The 26,424-nt window shown below is 45.5% G+C and overlaps 1 protein-coding gene across 1 annotated transcript; it reads left to right on the top strand.

Annotated features, from left to right (window-relative positions):
- The first annotated feature begins 18,115 nt into the window (after positions 1–18,115).
- LOC147417396 (uncharacterized) lies at positions 18,116–22,270 on the top strand. The gene is made up of 4 exons (XM_086507649.1): positions 18,116–21,309; positions 21,413–21,758; positions 21,884–22,045; positions 22,135–22,270. Exons 1-4 carry the CDS (start codon positions 19,736–19,738, stop codon positions 22,213–22,215), a joined length of 2,163 nt encoding a protein of 720 aa, XP_086363775.1. The 5' UTR covers positions 18,116–19,735; the 3' UTR covers positions 22,216–22,270.
- The last annotated feature ends 4,154 nt before the right edge of the window (positions 22,271–26,424 follow it).

The raw sequence follows: 26,424 nt of genomic DNA on the forward strand, positions 1-26,424 counted from the left end.
CGACGCATACGGGCACTTTGCAAAACCTGGCGAGAATCTGCAGCACGCTGAATTCTCTGTTTTCAGCCCTGAAAATGCGCCAGATCGCCTGTACAGCGGTCCCCTTGCGTCCCCGAACCTCCTGGGGGTATTAGGGTCCGTTTAGGGCCAAAACCCTAAACCTGCAAAAATACACAGCAGGCTGTAATTCGCTGTTTCGGGCTCCGTTTCGCGTGCCGGTCGCATCCTTAGCAAGTCCTCGAGCTCCCGCACCTGTAGGGCTACTTGCCCTTTGAATCGGACGAGATTTCTGGCGTGAAACCTCTCCGAATTCACCTGTACCTGCGGGGGGATTAGCTGCTAGCTAATCCAGTACCTGTGCAAGAGGCTCTTGCCTCGGCAATCGCGCATGAACCCACACAACTGTACATTGGTCAAATGAAGAGCCCACTAGAGGGGCATAACATACTGCCAAAGGGGAGAGAGAGGGCAGTGCGTAGCGTGCAGGGCATCACTCCTGGCACCGCACTGTGCATAAGAGGGAAAGCAAGCACTCCATAGCTCTTAACCTGTGACAAAATCAGCAAATGAGCCCTTCTTCCCTTCAAATTCAGCGCCAACTCCTTCTTGCATTGGAAACTGCACCAGAATGTGCCACTTGGCACATTTACAAGCATTTTCCCGTTTCGGGGTTGCCGCCTAAAAATATCCCAACCGGTTGCCCAGTTGACTTCACGGCAGAGTAAGAAAATGTTCCCTTTGTCATTCCGGAGGTAATGACGCCAACACATTTTCAGGTCCCAAAATAGCAGTTCCCTAAATTTTAGGAGATGCTGCCATTATATCTTTCTAGGTCATCCGACCCTCTTTGTACACTGTGGCCACATCCAAAACTGAAATGTAGCCTCTGTAGCAAAGGATTCCACTTTGGCTAGTCAATGACCCCACTTGGCTAACCATAGTCCTTGTCCAACCTTAGTGCTCTCTTGCCCTCAGGCCTTGACTCCCTCTGGACAGTTCCACACTAGCTATGCAATGCAGGGCAGTTAGATTTCCCGAGGGGTGTTTCCAAAAAGTGAAAGTAAATAGATAATAAGAAAGAAATCAACAAAAAGGATAGATAGTAGTCACACGTTGGTGACATTAAATCTCTGCGGTTGCCTTCTCAAACGAGTTGACCTGTGTATCCAATGATCTACATTCTCAGGTAACAGTTCTACATCATAAGGCAACTCATTTTCAGCTCTATCATGCTGCTGAAAATCATTTTCAGCCAATTCAGGTGGCTGTCCATCCTCATTAGGAGCATCAATATCATGTCCTACATCTCGGCTGTGAATTACCTTTCTAAACTTTGGTAACCACACTCTATAGCCCATTTCACCTTCTTCCCCATAACCTAGGAAGACTTCCTTAATGGACTTCATATTAAGCTTTGTTCTCAAGTCATTACATACATGAACGAAAGCTTCGCAGCCAAATACTCTCAAATGATCATAAGAGGCAGGTTTGCCATACCAAACCTCCTCTGGAATGTCATTTTTCAGCGTACTATTTGGAGAGCAATTGCAAATATGAACTGGAGTTTTCAATGCCTCCCCCAAAACTCTTGGGAAAGATTAGCGGTGGACAACATGCAATGCACTCTCTCGCATAAGTACGATTATACCTCTCAGCCACACCATTAGAAGACGGATTATAAGGGACTGTCAACTCCCTTTTAATCTCATTTTCATCACAAAAACGTTGAAATTCAGCAGATACATAATCTCCTCCATTTTCAGATCTGAGACATTTAAGCTTAGTACTCTTTTGCGTAGTGACAAAAGCATGAAACTTCTTAAAAGCATTAAAAGTCTCACTCTTACTTTTCAACAAATGCACCCATCCTTTCCTAGTACAGTCATCAATGAATGTAATAAAATACAATGCACCACCAAAAGACTCAAACAGACATAGTGCATACATCGGAGTGAATAAGATTAAGAGGATTAGATTTGCGAGAGATACCAGAGTAATATGAAGATTTCTTTTGCTTTCCATAAAGACGATCGCTACAAAAATCCAAGTTTTTGCCTTTACATCAACCCTCTTTAGAGAGGAAAGCACATCAATACCCTTTTGGCTCATATGGCCAAGTCTCTTATGCCACAATTCCGTGTGTGAAGCAACTTCAGCAACAACAAGAAACTTGCCAGGCAAAGCTTTGCATCGAAGATAGTACAAAGTACCTCTTTTAGACCCTTTTGCAACAAGCATAGAGCCCTTAAGCAACTTCCATGAACCCCCAACAAAGATGATAGTATAACCATGTGCATCTAACTGGCCAACAGATAGCAAACTTTTCTTAATGCAGTGAGGGCACACTTTTTTCGAGTGCCAGGACATGAGGTGAGATTTTGCACCAACATAACCATCGAGAAGAGGAAGGAGCTCGAGGAAAAGGATCGGCAATTCAACCATAAAGCCAAGCCCGCACGCAAAGGTATTGATCCAAAGACCCTCATTTTCCCTTCTTCCTCTCTACCCGGTTTAGGTGCCGGCGTATCTTCATCGGGTCCGATTTGTCGTCAAAGGATCCATGCCACCTCTTGGGACCCAAAGCAGAAGGAAGAGGTGGATGCGGCCATGGCCGGATTCTTCATTCACGACCCTATCCCATTTGTCGCGGCAAGGTATGTTTTATGATTATCAATCTTCTCTCTCATTTTTCCGTTATCGTCGTTTTCGCCTTTTTGATACTAACCTCTTCTATGTTTGATCGAAATAGGTCGGAGTATTGGAAAGTCATGGTGATAGGAGAGTGTGGCACCAACTATGTGCCGCTATCTTCAGAGGCTCTCTGAACCACTTTGCTCGATCGAGAGAAGGCTATGGTGGAGCAAGCAACTCTCAATATTCAGCGTCTTTGGGCAAAACATGGCGTTTCCCTCATTGCCGACGGGTGGAGCGATACAAGGAAGAGATCTATCCATCGTCTCGTCGCATACTCGAGTGGAGAGATGTACTTGTGCACTCTCATGATGCCACCGAGAGTGGCAAGTCTGCCGATGTCCTTTCTGCAGAGTGGACAGCGGCCATAGAAACGATCGGTGAGCAACACGTGGTGGCCTTTGTCACAGATGGGCAGGCATCAAACAAGGCAGCGGCAGCTATTATAGAGGGTCACTATCCGCATGTGACTGTGCTTTTGCATGGCACACTGCTTGAACAACCTTCTAAAAGACATCGGCAAGCTAGACTGGATCGCTCCAGTCATTGCTGATGCAGTGAAGATTGTTACTTTCATCAACAATCACAACTTGGTTCGGAGCGAGTACCTCAAGAGGTCGGGTGGCAAGGTGCTTCGAAAGTATTCAGACACCCGCTTCGCATTCAACTTTCTTCTTGTGCGCAGGCTGTCTGAATGTCAAAATGCGGTCCGGCAGGTCTTAATCAGTGACGAGTTCACCACCTTTCCCTATACACAAACAGTTGGAGGGATTTTGTGCAAGGATAAGGCAGAGGATCTTGAGTTTTGGAAGGAGCTCAAGAGTCTAGACGCACAAGTAAAACCGGTGGTTCATTTGCTTCAAGTTCTGGATGGCATGGATCCTTGCATTGACAAGATTTATGAGGCAATGGACCGCATGATTGAGCAGCTTGCACAACTTGAGCCGAAAGTAGAGCGATTATGAGGAGATCCATGCGCTTTGCAGCTCGAGGTGGAGTTCATATACCTCTCCTTTACACGGGGCAACATACATGGTGGATCCAGAGTTCCAAGGTGCAGGGCAAGAGACAGATAGAGAAGTCACGAACCAATTTATAGAGATCTTAAACAAGATGGTTCTAGACAGAGATGGGGACGCATTGTCATGAAACAGTACAGAGAGATGCGGGGGTCGTTTGGCAGTCCAGATGCTCAGATTGATCACAGGAAGATAGGTTCAGTGCTATGGTGGGAGGACTATGGCTATGATGGCCCTAAGCTTTAGAGATTGGCGATCCGTATTCTCAGCCAGTCAGTTAGTACCTCATGCTTGGAGCAATTGTGTACCTTTAGCCACATTGCTTCCAAGAAGAGGAATCAGCTTGGGGTGGAGAAGGCTAATGATCTTGTTTTTGTCAGCGCAAATTTGGAAATGCTTTGCAAGAGTACATACAAACATACAGATCCTTTTACACAGTGGGAGATGGAGCAAGAGGCTCCTCAGGCAGGTGGAGATGCACATCCACCAACACCAGGTACTTCATCCGTGGCTGAGATCGAGCCGGGCCTAGAGCTCGATGATGAGGAATGGGAGGATGTGCATGATTTATAGCCGGCTACTACGAATTGGGAGGCCTCTCAGGCTAGTGGCTCTTGAGTCTTGAGTCTCGAGGCTCGAGCGTTGCGACTTTAGGACTTCCATTATTGTTACCTTTTTGTATGGCTGCTTGAGCCTTGCCCTCTTTGACATTTGTAGCTACTAGCATCTTTATGGTATTTGTCACCTTCAGTCTTTTAATATTGTGGTCACTGGTTTGGCTCCCTTGTAGTCTCGACTCTCATTATGGTATGTCACCTTTGGTTTTTTTGTAGCGCCTTTGCGGGCCTTGTTAGCCATAATTAAGCGAAAAGTGTTATCTCTGACTTCTACTCTTGCAATTATCTGAGAGCTCTAATCTATGATTACATATGTTATTGACAATTGTGTATGGGTATTGCGTTTGTTCAATGTTGTGTATGTGCTATGTACTCTGGGTGCTGCACATCCCAATCAAGTCATAATAAGGTTGAATGGTCTTCGAATCGTGGTATTAGAGTCAAAGGACTCTAGTACTACTTGTATTCAAACACATAACGCTAAAAAAAACATTATTTGGATGTGTTTTTAGCCTCCCGTTCCGCGCCGTTCCCGTTTCGGACCCATTTCCGTTCCCCCGTTCTACAGGGAGGCCCCTCACCGTTCCCGTTCCGCGTTCCGGGTAACTTTGAGAAAAAGACATGACTGGAGTACCATTTTGCTTGAGATTTCGCCAATCTTCCTTTAATCGCGCTAGGACTGAGGTGGCAAGAACCACGTGTTGAGCTTGTCTTGGAAGTCAGCCCAATTGAAAGAAAGGGGCATGCCGTCTGCGGCCAATTGCTCCTCTTGCCACGCTTGATATTAATTAATGGCATCACCGGCAAGATACATGGCTGTCGTCAAAATTTTGCTATTCCTTGTCTTCTTAGTTGTCGCAAAATAAGCATTAAATTGATACAACCAAGAATGGATAGCATTAGCATCCATCTTACCGTCATACTTACTGAATGTCAACTTCTCCATGCCGGGGTTGTTGGAATCCGCTTCTCGACTACTTGATGATTCGCCCATGACCTTGAGTCGCTCGGACTTCGAGGTGAGAACCTGTAGGACCAACTCTTGCATGCGTTGATCTCTTTGTGCCTCACGTTGTAACTCCAAGGCCGCTTGTCTATCTTCGGCCGCCAAGTGCTCACGCTCACGCTCACGCTCACGCTCACGCTCACGCTCACGCTCACGCTCACGCTCACGCTCACGCTCACGCTCACGCTCACGCTCACGCTCACGCTCACGCTCACGCTCACGCTCCAAGGCTATCCTTCTGTCTTCGGCCGCCAAACGCGCTTGCTCGCGCTCATGCTCCAAGGCTAACCGTCTTTCTTCGCACTTGCGTTTCCATTTTGCCTTTCTTTCTTCGCGCTCGCGATCGAATTCTGCCTTTCTTTCTTCGCACTCGCGCTCCAAGGTGGCGCATTGCGCTTCCTATTGTAACATCATGTCCATCATCGTCTTGACCAAAGCCTCCATAGGATTTGGTGCAATCCTTGGCGTAGATGGGGAAGGGGGAGGGTTGGAAAAACCTTCTGGTGGGGAAAATTCTTCTTCGCCACCTCCATGCGAAGTATCCATTCTGCTTCAGGTGACGACCATACACTGAAGTCGTGAGTTCTTAAGTCCACGAGAAACTTGGGTTCTTGTGGTTCTGGGGTTCTTGAGTTCTTGAGGTTCTTGAGGCTCTTCTTTAGCTTGCAATCTGTGTTTGAGAAGGAACTTCTCTTACCCGAGCTCTACTCTTTCCCGTGGGCGCACCCCTTGGCGGCCTTACGCTCACACCAAGGTTACTTTTTCCCACCTCACGTCGATTGGCCGGCCGCTAAGTGCATGGTCCGCTCTCAATGAGTGAAAAGAGGAACAAGGGGAGGTTGGACAAGCCTTTTTTCTCTTAGGTTTCCTGTCACTCTTCAAAACACGATTATGAATCGACACGCCAAAGTGGACTTGGGTTATGTGCGACCGCAACAAGCAAAAATTTTATGTGGTTCTTTCCTTGAGTGATATAGAAACTCTGCCAAAGCTCTGATACCAATGTAAGGTGCAACGAAAGTGAATGTTGAACTTTGCTCAAGATGAGTGCTCCGAACCGTGCTCAAGGGTTCCTTTACTTATGGAAGGGAGAGCCTTCCGTTCCTATAGTAAGAGAGTGCAAATGGTCACAAACAAAGTGGTAAACACTGTGAATGAAGTTGTTGAGACTGAGAGATAGAGAGAGAAGAATACGACACCAGAATGTTGTCAAACCCTCCTCTAAGGGCTCCACTCTCTATGGTGGGAGAGGTCTATGCTATTTATTGCACAATCCTCGTACAATGGTCTAAATGCAATGGTCTTGCCAACGATGTCGACGATGATGAGGACGACGACGAGAGGGGCTGAAAATTGAAAACGCTAGGGGCTGAAATTTGCAAATCTTGTATCTGTTGAATTCTGACTCTATGTCGGTGACGATGGCGATGACGACGATGTGACGACGATGCGCTGAAAACGCAGATGCTGAAATCTACGAATAGTGGGCTGAATTTGCAATCGCTGGTCGATCTGACCGTGCGGCGAGGATCTGCCGTGGGAAGGTGAGACCTACGAGGTTTGGGGGACTGCGGTACGGAATCAAGTGCTGGAAACTGAAAACGCTGATGCAAATGGGGGATCTGTGACCGGGAATCTGCAAACGTTGATGGTAATCTGCAAATGCAAAAACGCTAGGCTGATCTGCTGCAAAAACCGCTAGGGAATCTGTTGTCGCCAGGCTGACCTGCAACTTGCAAAACACTGGGGCTGATCTGCAAATGCTGAAAATGCTAGGATGTTCTTGATGGCTAAAAACCAGGGTGGTCTCGTACGGTCACGTACGTTTTGTCCACGTACGAAGACGTACGGTACTCATCGAACTACAAAATTTTATGTCGTACGACATGGTTATGTATGTTCAAAAAATAAAACATGCAATTCTTAACCCTAGATTTTACACTTGGGACAATTAGACAATTGGTTATCACAGTGGGGATGTCGTGGTATTTAGTCAATACTATGCAGGATGGAACTGATGGTTATATTGTCTTGTGGGTGACTACCATGGGTCTATACCTTGCACTTTCCTTTAAGGGTGAATCTGGGCTTATCCTGGATTCATTGAGCCATTGAGCAATCTCTCATGACTCATGAGAGAGCTTGAGAATGACTCGTGAGCTTGAGCCTTGAGTTGGAACATAATGGAGAAGAACAGAAAGAGGGCATCCATATATAGATTTAGAGTGTAGATACTTGCCCTTGAACAAGAGAGAGTTAGACGAGAGAGAGAGAGAGAGAGAGAGAGAGAGAGAGAGAGAGAGAGAGAGAGAGAGAGAGAGAGAGAGAGAGAGGAGCCTAATGGAATCCAAGGTGAAGGACCAAAGCAATGAGAGAGAGGGAGAGGGAGAGGGAGAGAGAGGAGTCTAATGGAATCCAAAGCAATGTGTGTGTGTGTGTGTGTGTGTGTGAGAGAGAGAGAGAGAGAGAGAGAGAGAGAGAGAGAGAGAGAGAGAGAGAGAGAGAGAGAGAGAGAGAGGAGGCTCAGGGCATGTGGGAGGTGGGGCGGGGGATCCTAGGCTAGGTGGGAGGGATCCCATGCCAAAAGGTAACCCAAAAACCTCCCAAAAAAAAGCACAGTCAACGGACTAAAAAACCGATCAAACGTACTAAAAAACCACCGGACGCAACGGACGCCTTGACCGGACGGGACGCCACCGGACGCCACCGTACGCCTCGTTCCGTCCGACGGACGAGAACAACCCTGCTAAAAACTCTAGGTTGTTCCGTCGGGGATCTTGCTGAGGAGGTGCACTGCCAGACACTTCGTCCCTGCTGCCTCTTCTGCCAGAAAGTGCTAGCGCTAGTTTTCTTATATATATCCTTAGCCAAATTGCCTTACCCAGTTTTCCAACAAAGTCACTTAATAATAATAAGTGAAAATGGCTAAAACAGGGAAAATAGGTTCTGTGCACTGTAAAATGCTCCTGATGGGTACTGACTGTAATCTGATGATCATGCTGTGTGCAACCAGAGGAAATGCAACTACTCTAAGTGTCTGGACATGCACGGTCTACGAACAAACTCACAAAGGTGCCAGAACACTTCCTAAGCTAACTGAAGTTAGATGTGCACGTGACGCTGTAATTCTTTGTTTTGCACTCCGATTCGCGTGCCGATCAGTCATGTGGGTAGCCCTCAAGCTCCTGCACGTATAGGGTCACTTGCCCTTTTAATTATACGATATTCCTTGCAGAAATCTTGCTAAATTGTCCTCTACAAGTAGCAAGGCTTTCTCTAGGCTCCCCTGGCGTTACCTTGCAGTTTAGGTGCGAAGCCCTAAACCTGCAGAAAAACACAACAGGCTGTAATTTTCTGTTTCGCATCATTTTGAGCGGAGCAAAACGTCTACACGTGTGTCAGAAGCTCCCGCATGCCATTAATGGGACAATTCCCTTGTGAATTGGACGAGTTTTCACGTGAGAGAACTCTCCATTTTCGCATTTCTTCGCGATGGAACTGTGCGTACATGTAGGGGATGAGCAATTAGCTAATCCGGTTCCTGTACAGATTGCTCTTGCCTTGGCAAACGCTCATAAAACCCCCAAAAGTGTACATGGCCTTATGAGAAGCCCAACTAGTGGGGCATTACTATATGTGCAAAGGGGGGAGAGAGACGCGCGAGAGCAAATCATCGTGCTACATGAGTCAAGGGAGAAGGAAAGCTTTCCATTAAAGCTGTGAGCACCTGCACCAGTACTCTCTCTCTCTCTCTCTCACACACACACACACACACACACACACACACACACACACACACACACACAGTGTAGCACTATTAGTGAAAATTTAGTCCCTTCTTAAATTTGGCCCCCATGAGGCTTATGGAAGGTTTGTGTTGGCCTTTATGCAGCTCCCCTTGTGCCATGTGTCCATTTGACTCCCTTCGATTTAAATTCCTAGTACCCACCAACTTATAAAGTGTTGCCGAGGGGCCTAAATGACTTTGAACTGAGCGTAGCCACTTCTTTACCAGTCGGATTCGAGTGCTGATCAGCCCAACCATCTCGTGACTGCCTGGCCTTGACTCTTGCGGGTGAAACTCTCGTCCAACGGCTATTTCACACAGGCCATGCAATGTTTGCGCATTTGTGATTTTAACAAGAGGGTTCCAAAAATAAAATAAAAATCAAGGAAAGAAACCAGCAAATGTATATAGTTGCATGCCATAGATGATTTAGTGCGGTAAGAACCCTTTTATCATCGCATGTATCCGCAAGAAAGACTGTCAAACATGTGTACAAGTGACTTAATGATACCTTCATACTTTTGTCAAACAATGTACACTTCTATTGCACTGAACCCTTAAGTACATGTGAAGTATTAGCTCCAGTATCACCCCTCTTTCGAGTAGTGATCTGAGTTGGAGAATATGTGGGTTCTAAACCAAAAGCTTCAAGGTAAAACTGCAATACATTTGGTGACTCTATCAATTCAATTTCTTCCACCCACTTTGCATCCATAGGTGGATAGTTTTTTAACTTCACCAAATGACGTCTTGCAACTTTTCTCTTAACTTTTCTTTCTTTTGGCCTGTCCTCTAGAAGACTCAACTGAGTCTTTAGCCTTCTTTGCATTTCTTGACCCTTGGGAAGCTTCAGGAGTCACTTTTGCAAAGGAACTCTTTGTTGAATTTTTCTTTGACTGCCCCCTTTCATGTTGCCCTGGAATCCATTGTCCTCTCCCTTCAACAAGGTATGACCAGTGTTGGCAACTTATATAAGCTGAGTAAGGGGTGACTACTTTATTCTTTATGCAGTAAGTCCTGAGCTCTTTAGGCAGCCCACAATGATATTTTTCTATCTACTCTGTCAGTGGTACGAACATGTAGGAGGTTACCGAGAGCAACGCTTTACAGAACCTCCGATTGTACTCCTCTAGGCTCTTGCAAGAAGCTGCATTGAGTTGGTGCGAATCTGTCATGACATTGGCTTCAAATTTGTTTGATAGCCATGCAGATGCAAACATTTGCTTGAAGTAAACCCATGTGGCGGGTGCCTGTACTTGCATCAACAGTGTTGTCCGCCATGAATGCGCTTTTCCTTTTAGAAAAGTGGTAGCTTTCCTAACCTTGGAGGCCTCTATAAAATCGCCCCTTTCATAAGCTGTATTAAACGGCTGGAGGAAAGTAAGAGCCTTTGTCTTGTCCTTAAATCTGCTGAAAGTATCAAACTTCACAGCTGCACCACCTTCTTCGTATGCTTTTGGCTTTTCCAGTGCTCCCAAATTATCATAGGGAATTGTCAGCAACATGGGCAGTGTAGTAGGGATCATCGACGCCCCTTGGCCATTGACATTTTGTGTCACTGGTGCCATACGTGCCTGCTGGTCGGGAAAACCAGCCATGCCAAAATTGGCCCATAATATCTTTCTGCTGAGCTGCAGTAATTGTGCAAGGTTTGATGCCCTTGCCTTGTCGATGATAAATCATGGTGGATGTTGCCCCTTGCCTGACACAATGCCATGGGTTTGTCAATGGTGCCCCCTGGGAGGTCTCAATTGCATGTGTTTATCATGTGAGAAAATTTGTCTTGTAGAATTTTATTCAAAAATCATGCTTGACATTCTCAGCAAATAGAGTGTATACTAACTCTTGTCTGTACTATGTAGTAGGACCTTACTCCTAAGATAATGCTGCATGCAAGTATGATGAGGTCCTTCTGCATTGAAATTTGTTCATCTTTTTCTTCTTGGTAATTTGTGGTCTGAAATCAAGTAGTTTCAGTTCTTTCATAGTTAAACTTGCTAGCTTGTGATGCCAAGAGGGAGGGTAAAGAAATTGTGAATTTCTAGATTCTCCCACCCTACTGCTCTTTGGAAATGTTAACCAGGCTGTGGCTAAATATCAGGTTTCTAATGACTTTGAGAGTCTCCCCTTGCTCAACAGGTGCTGCATTCCTTATCTCGTAAGATATTTTGAGGTGTTTACTGAGTCAGCCGGAGTGAGCCTAAACTTAATTGAACTAGATGCTTTCTCTTTTGTTTGCTCTTCTTCTTTTCCTTAGATGTGGATGCATTGCAAATGCCAGACTAAGAACTTTGCTTATCATTACCGTTACTTGTGGACTTTGATGAATTTGTTGAGGATGAATACTTAATTTTCTTCAACTTACCCTTTCTATCATCCAACGGCCAGGATATATATGCTGCATAGTGCTAGAGTGGCGATTGGACAGCTCAGAGTTTTGTCTCAATCGAGGTTGGGCCGGCTGTCCAGATTGACGGAGAAAAAAAAAACCTACAAGATATGAAGAGGTGGGGTGAAGAGTGAGGAGCTTCACTAGTATGCAGATGCCCAGCATATGAGAGCATACGGGGCCGATGTACAATTCTTTTTACAGGACAGCCCACACTTGAGATCTATTGGAGTTGAGAAACCAAATACAGTTGCCCCCCTGGGTCGTTTCCTACTAGAGATTCGGAGACATAGTGTCAGGTGCAACGGAAGTGTTTATGGATTTAGCTCGGATCAAGTACCCCGCACAAACACAAGGGACACTTTACTTCACTTGAAAGAACTGAACTGAACTGAATGAAAGACAGAGACACAATTAGACTTCTTTGAATTTCAACATAAGAATTTGGCTCATGTCTAGGTTGTGAAGAATCTCGAGCATTCCGCTCCTTGGATTCTCTAGCTTCTTGAGCATCATACTCTTGTCGCCTTCTCAGAGAATCCCCAAGTCTTGTCGACTTCCTGCAGAGAGAAAAATTTTCCAAACTCTGCGAGCTTTTCTTGCATGTCTTAGGGTTCTGCCTGCTTGCTTCTCTCTTGGCTTGTCATGGCTTCTTCCCGTATCTTCCCAGAGTCATCCTCCTTTACGAGGAAAAAGAGGAGACCATGCTCTGATATCACTGTCACAAACGGGAGCGCATAACAATATAAAATATACTCGGATAAATAGGATTCATTACTTAATATTGAAGCCAGAGAATATAGAGAGAAATAGAGAGATCGAGAGAGGTAGAGAGTGAGAAGATCGACACAGTACTGGGACCAGAAGATGGGTTCCCCCCCCCTCCCCCCATCATGGTATCTTGATTACTAAGGAGAAGTCTATACAAGCACTTGAACCGAACGTATTACCACGTTCGTTCTAAAATAAGACTTGATGGTTCTTGGAAGCTGTCACGAGGCTGTGGCAACCAATAACCTTAGTTGTTCGTTTCTTTCCCTTGATTTTTATTTTATTTTTGGGACCCTCTTTTTGAAGTCACAAATGGCCGGACATTGTGTGGCCAATGTGAAAATGGCCGACGATCGAGAGTTTCACCTGCAGTCCAGAAGGGTAGGTCGCCACGAGATGGTCGGGCCAATCGGCGCTGGAATCTGAGTAGTAAAAGGGTGTCTAGGCTGTTGATTTTTGTTCATAAGTGAACTACTGGGTGTGTGAGTAGTGGGTGCAAGTGATCACAGCTTTAATGGAAAGCTTGCCTTCTCCCTTGTCTTATGTAACGTGATGATTCCGCTCTCACGCATCTCTCTCCCCCTTTGAATACAGAAAAGTGATGCCTCGCTCGAGGGCTTTTCATCTGTATGTACAATTCTGTGGGCTCGTGCGCGATTGCTAAGGCAAGAGTCTCTTGCACAGGTACTGGATTAGCTAGTTGCTAATTCCCCGTAGGTACATGTGAATTTGGAGAGATTTCACTCCAAAATTCTCGTTCAATTCAAAGGGCAAGTAGCCCTACAGGTGCGGGAGCTTGAGGGCTTCCTATGGAGGCAACCGGTATGCGAAATGGAGCCCGAAACAGTGAATTACAGCCTGCTGTGTATTTTTGCAGGTTTAGGGTTTTGACCCTAATTGATCCCTAATACCCCCAAGACCTTCGGGGAAGCGTTGGGATCACTGTACAAGTGATCTGGTGCATTTTTAGGGCAGAAAACAGAGAATTCAGCGTGCTGCAGATTTCCGCTAGGTTTGGGAAAGTGTCTGTCTGCGCCGCAAAAGTCACCTTTGGCATGAGGATTTTGTCTGTGAAGCCTCCTACTGTGGTTATACTATCGAAATCGGGCTAGAGTAGGCCATTTTCAGCCCGGTAAAAGCGGGACAGCTTGTAGGAACTTGCAGGTTTTCTCCCCCAAGTTTTATAAAAATAAAGAAATACCGAAAGGGGCGCTAGTCTTTGGGGCCTACAGGGTGTCGCATTCTGCTTGGTAGTACTCTAGTTGCCAGGCCCTGGTTTGTGTGAAGTGATAATTCCAGTCACTGGTTTATTCGTAAAGTGAAGTAAAGTTATCAAGTAAAGAATCGGGTGAAAGCTAAAGTCTACCGCCCTACGGGCCGTTTGAGAAGCCTTTAGCTTTCTATTCCTAGGGCAAAATCCTATTCCAAGGAACTTCTGTTCCTTATTCCGAATCCTCGAGAACCAAGGTTCTTGACTCTGGACCTCACCTTCCAGACTCAGGGCATAGCATTCCTGCAACTCTTGTTTGACTCTGTTCCCAGAATCGTCTTTTTGCAGAATAACTCTGCTTTTGTTTGACGCAAAGTCCTTCCTTGGGGATCTCAAGTTCCTAATCCCAACTCGAGAGTCCATCACTCTCAGATTCGTGAATCTACTTTCCAATCTCGGGTACGAAACCCTTGGGCTGATCTGGCTCTAGTTCCTCAGGGCGCTTTTCTCCTGTAGAGGCTTATGCCTTCCTCTGCTCCTACTCCCTCGCGAAGAGGAAGTACACCTGCAAACAAACACTCAGAGATCATAACATGAAAAAAGTTAATTTTGAGGTCTCGACACTCGAAACGCAATTAGGTTCTCAAAAAGCAATTTCCCAGAAGAGTTCTCATTGCAAAGAATCCTCTCTTCCAATCCTACACACAGAGGAGGTGTGCTCTCGGGTTCCTTCTCGTAAATCAGCCCTGTCGTTTATGGGCTGAAAAACAGAGAAAAACAGCAGCTTGTTGCGATGGAAACACGCTCCGTAGGCACTTCTTCGCGATGGAACTCGTCTGCTGGGTCCTGGCGCCATCTGGTACACTCGGGGCAGCCAAGGGCATCACCGGCGGCGGCATCTCCATGGCTGAAATTCGCAGCATCATCTCGTCCTTGCTAGTGCTGGGTTTTTTGTTTTTTTCTCAGAGTGAGAGAGACTTGGCTTTTTATGCTCCTGGCAGCCGGCAGGAATAGGGGCATCTTTCTCGCAAAAATAGGGCAAGTTGGGGGGCCCCTAGGGTTGAAGAGAGAGATCGCTTTTTGGCTTTGCGAGAATAGAGAGAGAAAGAGTGGGTGGCTCGCCAGTCTTTTAAAAATGGTATGAACCTACTAAATAAAGTGAGCGAAGCCTTATAAGCTGAAAGCAATGCTTACACGGCACTTCCTAGACGTCCCTGGATGCAATCACATATAGAGATGCAATGCAGACATAGACTTCCTCGTGGGAAAGCATCTGCAGCAACTTGCTTTTTCAGAAAACAAATGTTTTTTCCTCAAAGTTTCCTCTGAACCCATCTTCATTCAAGTACTTGCTCATCCTTCTGCACAATTCTAATACAGTTCGGAATTTCCTCCCAACAATGGAATATTTCCTTTTCGATGCCCTTGTTACCCACCATGTGACTCATCAGGAATACCCATCACCTAGTTCTTTCCTACCGAACTTACGGTACAATCTTCTTCGCGATGCTCTATGTCACCCATCCTATGACGCATCAGAGATGTCCTTTCCCTGGATGGTTGAATACTTCTTCCCAATGCTCCGTGTCATCCATCCGATGTGACACATCAGAATTACCCGTTCCTGGTGGCCTTACAAATATTCTTGTTCACAGTGCTCCCGTCATTACTCTGAATGACGCACTAGAAATATCTGTACTCAAATGTCTCCAGTGAGAAAAACCCTCTCATTTAAAATTCCAAGAATTCATTCAGAGCTATTTTTCCTATTGTCCCAAGCGAGAAAACCCTCTCACTTATAAATCCAATAATTCATTTAGAATTATTTTTTTGTCAGACAAAGCCAATTTAGCAACAATCGCCAAGGTTTGGGGCCAGTGCTCTCTCGGGGTGGAACTCCTCCATTCCCTGTCTCGTGTGTTGTATATCTCTTTCAGTTTAGTTGTTATTTGAAGTGCTTAAAGTTGTTCAGTCTGTTCTTTTCTGTTGGCACGAGGTCCTAGTTAGTGATAGTGGTATCAGAGCTTCAAGCATGTGCTTTTCTGAAAGCATACTGGACCCCGGTCCTACCAAAGAGCAAACAGAGCAAGGTGGCGCTTCCAAAGTTTCTGGAAATTTTATTAAAGAATCTTTGTGTCCTGATCCTATACTTATTAGCCACTCCCACCCTTACTTTATCGCGCATCGGGCGCGCTCCCGTCTTCATCGCTCTGTCTTGCAGGGCATAAGCCATAAAGATTACTTGCAAGAGAAGGATCAAAGATTTTTCAAGCCATTGTTTTTTTTTCCCTCAGAGGCAGTGCCATGCATTGGTGGATGTCTGTAGGTACCAAGCCGCACAGTCCAAGGACTTCGCAAGCTTTCAAGAAAATTTTCTCCGGAAGTTACATGCCTTCTAACATTTTCTTTCGGATTGCAGCTTCTGGCAGAGTGGTGTATCTTGAAGGCTTGCCACAAACCCTAGCAGATTACAACTCGAAATTTTTCGACATCTTTCAGCAGGTCTCTTCTCGAGACGATAACCTTGGAGGTCTAGTGTGATTGCTATATCTTGGGACTACCATCATCGCCACAGGAGCACTGACTATCCAAGAGCTTATGGACCATGCTGCGGTTGGCTACAAGCTTATGAAAGAAATCTAACCCTAATTTTGGTGCAGGTTTCAGGATGAAAACCCTTGTCGACTTTCGAGCTCGATTGATGTCGAGAATTCTCTGATTTAGCCGTTTTTTGAATTTTGTTTGAGAACTAGTTTGGTGACCCTGTTTGGAATCTGTTTGAAATGGATGGTATCTGTTTTAATCTTGTCTTGGTGCTGGTTTGAATTGTTTGACTTTGGTTTTATTATTGGTTTCAATGATTGGTGATTTACTCCCGGGTGGAGTACTCAGAAATGATGTTTGAGAATGCTTGCACGTACTCATGGCCCGGACCTTTGTGATTATTTACGGGGGGAGTATTGAATGTTTGAAAAGTATGTTTTTACTCATGGCCCGGCCCTGGATGGTTATTTACGGAGGAGTATTAAGAAGTCTCAGTAGTGGTGATTCTCAGCACCTCCAAATGACGCAGGCTTTGCTCTGGGAGGCGTTTGGTTGTATAAGGCCTCTATATCTCATGGCTCGGACCTTTTTAGGTTTTTTGCGGGTGGAGGGATGAGGGAGTCGAATAGCTCATGGCTCGGATCAAGATGGTTCTTTACGGGGGGAGTGTACATCGGCGGCTTTATGTTTCTATGTCTTGTAACATGCATATGTGAGCATTGTGTTGCATTGTGATGTGCCAACCACTGAATATTCCTTATTGGATGAAATTTTTCTGGGAAGCCAACGTCCCAGGATATCAGGAGCTCCAATCTGGAATGAGACTTCTTATTGGATGAGATTTTTTTGGGAAGCCAACGACCCAGGATATCAAGAGCTCCAATTTGGATTGAGAAAACTGATTGTCCCTCAGAATGACTTTAGGAGATTTTTGAGCTAACTTGAGTTGTTTTGCAGATATACGGTAATCGCGGACGATTACTTTCTTTCAAGAAGGGTGGATGTCACAAACTGGAGACGTGTCAAGCCATTGAAGGACGAAAACAACTTGCAGATCCCGGTCGAGGGGCCTAAACCCTAGAAGCAGCAGCAGCAGAAGAAGAAGTTTCAGCAACTTGCAAAGTTTTACCGAGTGGCCTATTTTTAGAGACGCGTTCCCACCAACTTGCGAGACCTCGCCTGACGGGGCCCAAGTGATCTAAAGAGATTAAAAGCAGGACCCACATACACAAAATTTTGTTGAGCATGATGACGTGAAAAGTGTACGGACGACCGCGTTTTGCAGTGGTAGTGCTACGTGGCAGACAGTACGGATTCCTGCATTTTGCGCTGCTGACTTGGTAGCTATAAGGATTTGCGTGAAATGGGCTGGCAGCTTTGTCACGCCAGTTTTTGGGACCAGATGCTTTTGACTTTGAAGCTTGTCATGTAACCGCTTTTCTTAGGCCAAGGTCCTTGAAATTTGTTCTTTGGCATGCTCTCGCATAGTGTCACAAACTGGTGACGTGGCAGCAGGCCCCCGTACAAGCACACTGCTGACGTGACAACAGTCTTCGTAAAACGCGCCGACCGGTTGACGTGGCAGGTTATATGGACCTCCGCATTTTACACTGCTAGGCTACCGTACGGAATCTCCGCAATTTTCGGCGCAAAAAGCGGACTGTACAGATTTCTGGAAATAGTGCTGGCTGATTTTAGCAGCTTTTGGGCCTATTGCTTTTAAGATTAAAAGCTTTTTACCTTAAGTGATTTTGGGGCTCTGCTTTTGGGGCATTCCTTGTACTTATAAATTAGTGGACAGGGCCTCACTTCTCAGAGCATTTGGACGCAGAGTCTGAGAGTGAGCACCTACCCACTCTCTTGTACTTTGAAGACAAATTAATATAAAAAGAAATACCTAAAGGGGCGCCAGTCTTTGGGGCCAATACCTCTTGGCACTGAACTACGCCTGGCCGTGTCAAGCTAATTGTGAATTGTGAAGTGTTTTGAAGTGAATCTCTGCTGTGTCGCGGTAGAATCTTGACTTGGGGTGTCCGAGTTTGTTACAGTGGTATCAAAGCGTGGCCGATTTCTCTTCTACCGGGAAATCGGATCCTTTTCTTGCGACACTTATGGATTGCAACAAAAATCAGTCGAGTTCTTCTGCATCTGCGAATGCGGGAGGAGATCGCGGAGAAGATTCTCATGAGCAATCAGAGGAAGAGTACGGCCCACCTCGGCCTACTCAGTTCGAGATTGAAGAGATGGAACATCGACAGCTGGTTGACGAGGCAACAAAACAAATGATTAAAATTGTGAAGGATCTAAAATTTGCAAAATTTTTGACTCAGTATTCCCTCACAGAAGTACACACCCTGTGGCAGAAGGCCACAGAACCACCCATCAAACCGGCAATCAAGAAACCTCCTTCAAAGAGGATGTTTACAGAGCAAGAATTACAAGAGGTGGTTCAGACACAGATTAGCCGGCTTTTGGACGCAAACAACAAATTCAAAAAGCATGAGAAAAAACACAAGAAAGGAACTGACTTCCCCGGTTACTCGGGTCGTCAATCTTTCTTTGCATCGGCAAGAAAGCAGAAGAAGCGTGTACGATTTGAAGGACTACCTAGTTCTTCTTCTTCTTCTTCTTTTGACAGTTCTTCTAGCTCTTCTGACTCGAGCAAAGAAGACAGAAAAGGGAAAAAGTGAAATAAAAAGCAAAGCTTCGGAAAGGGCAAGAAAAAGGCAAAGAACCCTAAATTTCGCCCAGTTTTTTGACAGTTCTACCATAGTAACAGGGAATGGCCGTTTTTCAGGTCTCCGTTCACTGTTCCCGTTCCAAGTTCCCGTTCCGAATCCTCGTTCGGTGTTTCAAACGTGAGTACCCGTAACAGGGAATGGCATTTTGTTCCGCGTTCCCGTTCTGATTTCCCGTTCCTGGTAACTATGAGTTCTACAGAGGACTCATCCTCAGACAGTTTGGACTACGACAATCACATGTTTTATGCAAAAAAGAAGCATTTTCATAAACCCAACCAATATGACTTCCTCGAGGATAAAAGCAAGAAAGTAAGAGAATTCAAAGAAGGTGGACAGTCAATTAAGTTGGACTCTTTTTCTGGATTTCGAGATGCTCCGAGGGCTTTGGCCTTCGTACAACAGTTTGACGTAGCTTTCTTTGGAGGGCATTACTCAGAGCACTCCAAGATTCAGAGGGCTACATCTTTCTTCAAGGGAAATGCTCGAACATGGTGGTCCACCCTTCTATTGAGAAAGGAAGCTCCAGTTAAATGGTCGAAGTTTAAGAGGATTTTTTTTTCTTCTTGGCTGACACGGGAGTACGAACGAGATATAGGAACTGCTTGGAATCATCTTCGGATGACCAAGGGAGCATAGTAGAATCCGTATGTACGTACGATACCTTTCCGTACGGTACAACCGTACGGTACGGTACAGTACGTACCGTACGGTACGGTACAGTACGTACCGTACGGTACAGTACGACATAGAAAAAATTTTTGGGCGTTTTTTGCTCGGACAAATTCCGCTAGGGAGCGCTTGCAGTTAGGCTTATTAGTGTGAAGGGGGGAAGCCTTAGGCTTTTTTAATCGACCACTGTAGCAAAAGAGTCTCTGTTCTGTTACAGAGAAGTCTGCAGAGCAGTGCACAGAGTCCTGCAGAGCCGAGCTACGCGCGTGAAAAGGTACTGCTTCTGCCACCATGCACTCCGTACTCTTCTCTCGCACTCCGTACTCCTCATGTGCGTGCACTCTTTTGCATTTGCAATGTGCAGGATTCATTATGCCGCGTAAAACCAACCCCAACTGGTCGCTCCACACCAATGTTTTGAGGATCATCACGACCACTTCTCAGCAAGGTTCTGGTACACGCTTATGGCAATGCAAGTATTGTGGGGACCAATACACCAGCACTATTACGCGAGTCAAAAAGCACTTGACAGGCATCGGGTGCACTGATCAGATTGGTGCATGTGAGAAAATACCACCACCTTTGAGGGAGCAGCTTATTCAAGAGTATTTTCCTGTTGGTGCTCCTGCTTTGAGAGGTGCTCCCAGCACACAGGATGCTTTACATGATGCTTTTGTTGGAGAGCTGGAGTCTTTAGGTGCGGAGACAGAGGTTGGAGGAGGTTCGGCCTCCATGCAACCCCCTACTTCCAGGAAGAGAGCACGTGTTGGTGGTGAAGGTGAGGATTCCTTGCCACGTGAAAAAGGTACATCTGAAACACCAACGCAGACCACTTTGCCTAGTCGCATCTCTTCTCAGGCTTGGGTGAAAGAGCGTCAGAGGGTGGCAGAGATGGAGATATGTCGCACTCTTATTGAGTGCAACATATCTTTCAATGTTTTGCGCACAGATCAGTGGAAAAGAATGGTAAAAGCCATTGCACAGGTGGGGCCTACTGAGACATGGACAGGTTTTGATTACACAAAGATGCGCACCACTATGTTAGATGAACAAAAGGCCTTAATTGACAAGGCGCTTACGCCTGTGAAAGCTGGATGGAAGGAGTTTGGATGCACCATTATCTCAGATGGTTGGGCAGACATACGCAGACGACACATAATCAATATTCTTGTGTCTTCTGCTTTGGGCACCTATTTCTTGCGTGCTGTGGATGCAGGAAAACTAGGGGAAAAGATCACGGCTGAGTTTATTTTTGGTCACATCAAAACAGCCATAGAGGAGGTTGGCAAGGAGAATGTTGTGCAGGTGGTGACAGATAATGCAGCTAATTGCAAGGCAATGGGATTTATGGTGGAGCAACATTTTCCTGGCATAGTGTGGACTCCATGTGCTGCACATTGTTTGGATTTGCTCATGGAGGATATTGGCAAACTTTCATGGGTGCAGCCCATAGTTGCAGATGTAGTCAAGGTCACCACATTCTTTCGCAAGAAACATCAGGCTCTTGCTATCTTCCGCAGCCATAGCACTTTGGATATGGTTCGACCTTCAAAAACCAGGTTTGCCTACATTTACTTGGTTTTACAGAGGCTCTACAAACTTAGAGATCCACTACTACAGACAGTGGTGGATCCAAAATGGCGAGGCATGTCAAGATCGCAGGATGAATCTACAAAATACTTGCAGAGGCGGATCCTTGATGAGAGCTTTTGGCAGGAAGTGCACGCTCTTTCAGTGGCACTCAAGCCAGTCTACGTCCTCCTTCGATTGACGGATATGGAGGGATCGACCTTGGGACTAGTCTATCATCTGTTTATGCAGATGAAAGACCACGTTTCCAAATGCGATCTGTTGACTATTGATCGGTAAGGGTTCCTCATGTTCTAATGGTTGTAACTTGTCTATTTTAACCATCAAGTCTAAGTTATAACAGTTAACTTGTATTGACAAGTTGTTTTGATATTTCAGCCGATCAGATTTATTGGGATGTGTTGAGAGCCGCTGGACTTTCATGAGCCGTCCCATACATGCGATGGCTGCCATGCTTCATCCTCTCTACAGGTCGCCAGAGCTATGGAGTGATACCTTGCTTAGCACAAAACAATCAGAGTATGTTGGGCTCATGTTTTCAGAGGATGATCAGCTTGGGATAGACAAGGAATTCACCAACTACATGAATGGCATTGGCGCTTCTTTCACAAGAGCAGTTTCTTTGAGGAAGGAAGCCACAAAGTATCCTTTGACGTGGTGGCACTCGTATGTGAGAGTTGGTCTTCCCAACCTCTCACGCATTGCTCTTCGTATCCTTTCCCAGGTTAGGAAACTGCCATCCATGATTACATTGTATATATCATTTTAAACTTCTAACTTCATCTTTATATTACTTGACACTTGTCACTCTCTTGCTGATGATTGCGCTCTTGCTTGATCACTGAGCAGGATTGCTCGGCTGGAGCATGTGAGCGCAATTGGAGTGCTTACTCTCCCATACACACGAAGATTCGAAATCGCCTTAGCACTTCTCAGTTGGAGAAGTTGGTGTATTGCAAAGCCAACATGAGGCTCGTGCGGAGTTACCATTCTTTGGGGCAACCCAAACAGGTAATTACCTTGATGTTGGCCACTGTAAACTCAACCTGCAAGCATATGCCATAAATAAGTCAGTTTAACTTTATTTTACTCTTCAACAGGTTGATGCGACAGAGCTGAAAATGGTAGATGATCCTAGACCAGAGGAGGTGGACCGACAGATTAGAGACGAGCAGGAGTAGATTCTCAGAGAGCTGCATAGAGAGCTCGAGAGCGTGGATCGTCGTGTGACTAGATCACGTGCACGAGCTCTTAGCCTTCCTCTACGCACGGTGGGAGGAGATCCAGACACTGTGAGACGAGAGAGTATTCGCAGGGGGAAGCTTCCTATTCGCTCCATTCGCAGGCGAGCGAATGAAGCTGTCCGGCTCATCCATGCAGAGATTGCTGATATGCCTGAGGAGGCTCGTGGTGCAGAGGTGCTTGTACCAGAGTTGACATATGCTGAGACTGACCCTGAGTTTGATGAGGAGGGCAATGTCCTTGATGATGGGGGCTTGCTCTCTACCTACGATTCATCTTCCGCATCTGACACAGACTTTTGAGGCCGCACGTCTTAGTGCACACTGGTGACTTCATGCTTTGGAGGACAGGCTGCAGCAGACTTTTATTGTTATTATGGCATTGTAGTATTTCACAGTACTTTGTTTTGGATCTTGATTCAGTTTGTATGGTATATGCCCACTTCTGGCTAATGCCATGGACATGATATTTGAACTTTGTAGTTGTTATTTGGTCTTATGATTTATGGTCATTGGTTTTCTCATTGAGTATTGAATCTTGAGTCATTAAGTTTTTTGATCAATATGTTCATTTTAAGCATTGCATTGTTAATGAGGCTGAATTTTGAAAGGTCTGTGAACTTAAATTTAGTGTAATTGTCTTTTTTTACAAATGGTACGTACCTATCACGTACCTAAAGGTTGGTTCAGTACGGAAGTACGTTCCGTACGTACCTAAACCGTACCGTACACTACGTACCTTTCCACCTTGCAAGGGAGATTCTCTTGACGCTTATTGTGAGAGATTTTGGAGCTCTTTTCTACCAGCCTCTTCATTTAAGAAGGTCTCGTTTAAAGAACAGATTGAGCGGTTTTGGTGCGGACTTCCTACAGAGATGCTTAGAACAAAAGTCAAATTCTATTCAACAATTGATGGGTCATGCGAAACGGGGTTTGCCATACAATTGGGCAATCTGACTTACCCCACTGATGAGATCTTGACTCAGAGAACCCAATAGACTTCTAATAATGAAAGTAGAAAGAGAAAGAGTTTCCAAGAAAAGAAAGACAAGGATTCATGGCCCGGCTCACTCTTCAAGAGAGGGCCAACTACCTCAAAGAGGGGAAGTGTTTCGGATGCGGGGAACATGGGCACGTCTCCGCGAAGTGCCCTAAAAAGGCACAACAAGAACAAAATGAAGACAGGCCAGAGAGTTCGAGAGTAGCTGAGGAATGTGGAAGAAAATGCAAGATGAAAGCAGGACTGGTTCCAGATTGCATGGGTACTGACCCAAGCACGATTGATGAAAGTACAGAACTTTGCCGAGCTTCGGGCAAAGTGAAAGATCAAGAAGCCCTGATTTTCTTTGATGGAGGAGCCAAGGCCAACTTCATTTCACCTGAATTGGCGGCGCGGCTCGAGATTACACCCGATCGGATGGGACCACAAGCAAAGGCAGTTCTAGCGGCACTCGGATGGGACGTGGACATTACACTTGTCATTGGCAGACTTCGGTTGCATTGTTAGGGGTATTTGGGACACGAGGACTTCTACATAATGCCCTTGGAAGGTTGTGATGTCCTCCTTGGAGTACCTTGGTATGTCACGTGACACATCCAACCCTATGTGTCCGTGGACGAGCTACAGTACGACAAGGGTTCAGTCAGTCCAGTTAGTCTAGATTTAGAAGTGTTCTGGCACTTTTGTGAGTCTGTTCGCAGACCGTGCATGCCCAGGCACTTAGTGTAGATGCATATCCTCTGGTTGCACACAGCATGATCATAAGCATTCCCATCAGAGAATCCTTCAGGGGAATTTTCCAATGCATTTAGCCTATTTTCCCTATTTTTGACATTTTCACTTATTATTTTTAAGTGACTATTGTTGGAAAGTAGGTAGGGCAAATTGAGTAAGTTTGTATATAAGCAAACCTAGACTAGCACTAATTGGCAGAAGAGGCAGCAGGGGCACCATTGCTCAACAGGCAACTTCTCAGCAAGAACCCTTGGTGGCGTTTTTTCCAGCAAGCAAGACTCCCCCTTCCCTAGCGTTTTCATCAGCAGGCTTCATCGCCTGAAGACATCAGCCCTTGGCGTTTTCAGCAGTTGCTCATCGCCATCATTACCCTCAAGCTAGCGTTTTCAGCAGGGATCCATCGCGACAACTTTCCCCCCTTTTTGCTAGCGTTTTCAGCAGGACCCTCATCGCAAAGAGCAGCCCAGATCCCAGCGTTTTCAGCATCCGAACAGCCTCAAGATTTCAGCCTAAGAACCAACAGAAATTCAGCCTTGGACAAGCCTCAGAACCAACAGATTTCAGCCAACTGCGTTTTTGAACAGCAGGACCAAAGCAGCAGATTTCAGCCAATTGCGTTTTCGGACAGCCAGATATAAGCATCAGTTTTCAGCCCTTAGATCGGTTTCGCCATCCCCGTTGTCGTCATCGATCTAGCCCAGATTTGCATCAGTCACATGCATTCACTTTGTACCAGTTTGTGCAATCAATAGTAGACCACTCTCGCCGACGACAGTGGGGCCTTCGGAGGAGGGTTTTACAACGTCTCTGGTGTCGTATTCTTTTCTCTCTCTATCTCTCAGTCTCATACACTTCCACGCACAGTGTCCATTCACTTTGTTTGTGATCATTGCACTCTCTCATTAAGAATGGAAGGCTCTCCCTTTCATAAGAACAAAAGGAACCTTGAGCACAGTTCGGAGCACTCATCTTGAGCAAAGTTCAAACATTCATTCCGCTGCACCTTACATGGTACCATAAGAATAATGCCGTGGTTGATTATTGGGTGAAGAAAGCGACATTGACAAATGAAAAGGACCGAAAAATTGTACTTGATGTGAAATTGAAGGGCGAGTCTGTCCCTATTGCATCGGCTTCGGCCGTTTCGAAATTAATGAAATTCAGTCTGTTTGTTTACTCGATCTTTTTGAAAGAGTTAAATGATGAACATAGGACAAATATGTTTGAACTTGATAAAGAACGGCAAGATTTTCTCCACACTCATGCCGATTGCTTTTCAGAGGGCTTGCCAGGCGAGTTGCCACCAGCTCGTCATGAGGATCATACTATTGATCTGATACTTGGAAGCACACCACTGAATCGGCCACCTTACCGTGTCCAGAATGAAGAGATTATGAACCAAGTGAAAGACCTCTTGGAAAAGGGTCTTATCCAACCGAGTACTTCACCCTATGCTCTCTGGTGTTGTTGGTTTTATAAAAGACGGATCTTCGAGAATGTGCATTGATTATAGATCTCTCAATAAAATCACCACTAAGAATAGATTTCCGATTCCGAGGATCGATGATATTCTTGACAGATTACAGGGATCCTCTTGTTTCAGCAGGATCAATTTGAAAGCGGATATCATCAAATCTGAGTCGCGCCGAGAGATGTCTAGAAGACAGCTTTTCGGACGAGCTTCGGTTTATATGAATTCTTGGTGATGCCTTTTGGCCTTCCTAATGCTCCAATGACTTTTAACCGAATGATGGACAGTTTTCAGAGAGTACAGATCTTTTGTTGGCACTTTCTTTGATGACGTTATCCAAGGATGAGGCAGAACATAGACGACATCTGCTACAGGTCTTTCAGTCATTGCGAGATCACAAGTTGGTGATCAATGCCAAGAAGAGTGAATTTTTCTTACCGGAGATGTACTTTTTGGGACATATCGTCTCAGTAGTTTTCAGAGAGTACAGATCTTTTGTTGGCACTTTCTTTGATGACGTTATCCAAGGATGAGGCAGAACATAGACGACATCTGCTACAGGTCTTTCAGTCATTGCGAGATCACAAGTTGGTGATCAATGCCAAGAAGAGTGAATTTTTCTTACCGGAGATGTACTTTTTGGGACATATCGTCTTAGCAGCAGGAGTGCAGATGGACCGGACCAAGATTAAGAATATACGTGATTGGCCTGATTTGAAGAATGTCCATGAAGTTAGAAGCTTCTTAGGCTTATGTTCTTACTATCGGTGGTTGATTAGAAAATTTGCTGAGGTTGCTTTCCCTATGTATATCTTGAAATAGGAAGGAATCCCTTTCTCGTGGGGACCCACAGAGGTGACTGCCTTTCAAACTTTGAAAGAGAAATTGACTGTGGGACCAATTTTGACTTTGCCGGATTTGCAAAAGTCATTCGAAGTATATT

Source organism: Adiantum capillus-veneris, unplaced genomic scaffold (genome assembly GCF_014529385.1).
Source record: "Adiantum capillus-veneris isolate H3 unplaced genomic scaffold, ASM1452938v2 Hic_scaffold_1005, whole genome shotgun sequence".
Lineage (NCBI taxonomy): Eukaryota > Viridiplantae > Streptophyta > Polypodiopsida > Polypodiales > Pteridaceae > Adiantum > Adiantum capillus-veneris.

Excerpts from the sequence above, each read along its gene's own strand:
- LOC147417396 (XM_086507649.1), top strand. The coding sequence starts at position 19,736 with ATGCACTCCGTACTCTTCTCTCGCACTCCGTACTCCTCATGTGCGTGC. Across the intron at positions 21,310-21,412 it reads GATCTGTTGACTATTGATCG|CCGATCAGATTTATTGGGAT; the intron begins GTAAGGGTTCCT and ends TTGATATTTCAG. Across the intron at positions 21,759-21,883 it reads CTCTTCGTATCCTTTCCCAG|GATTGCTCGGCTGGAGCATG; the intron begins GTTAGGAAACTG and ends ATCACTGAGCAG.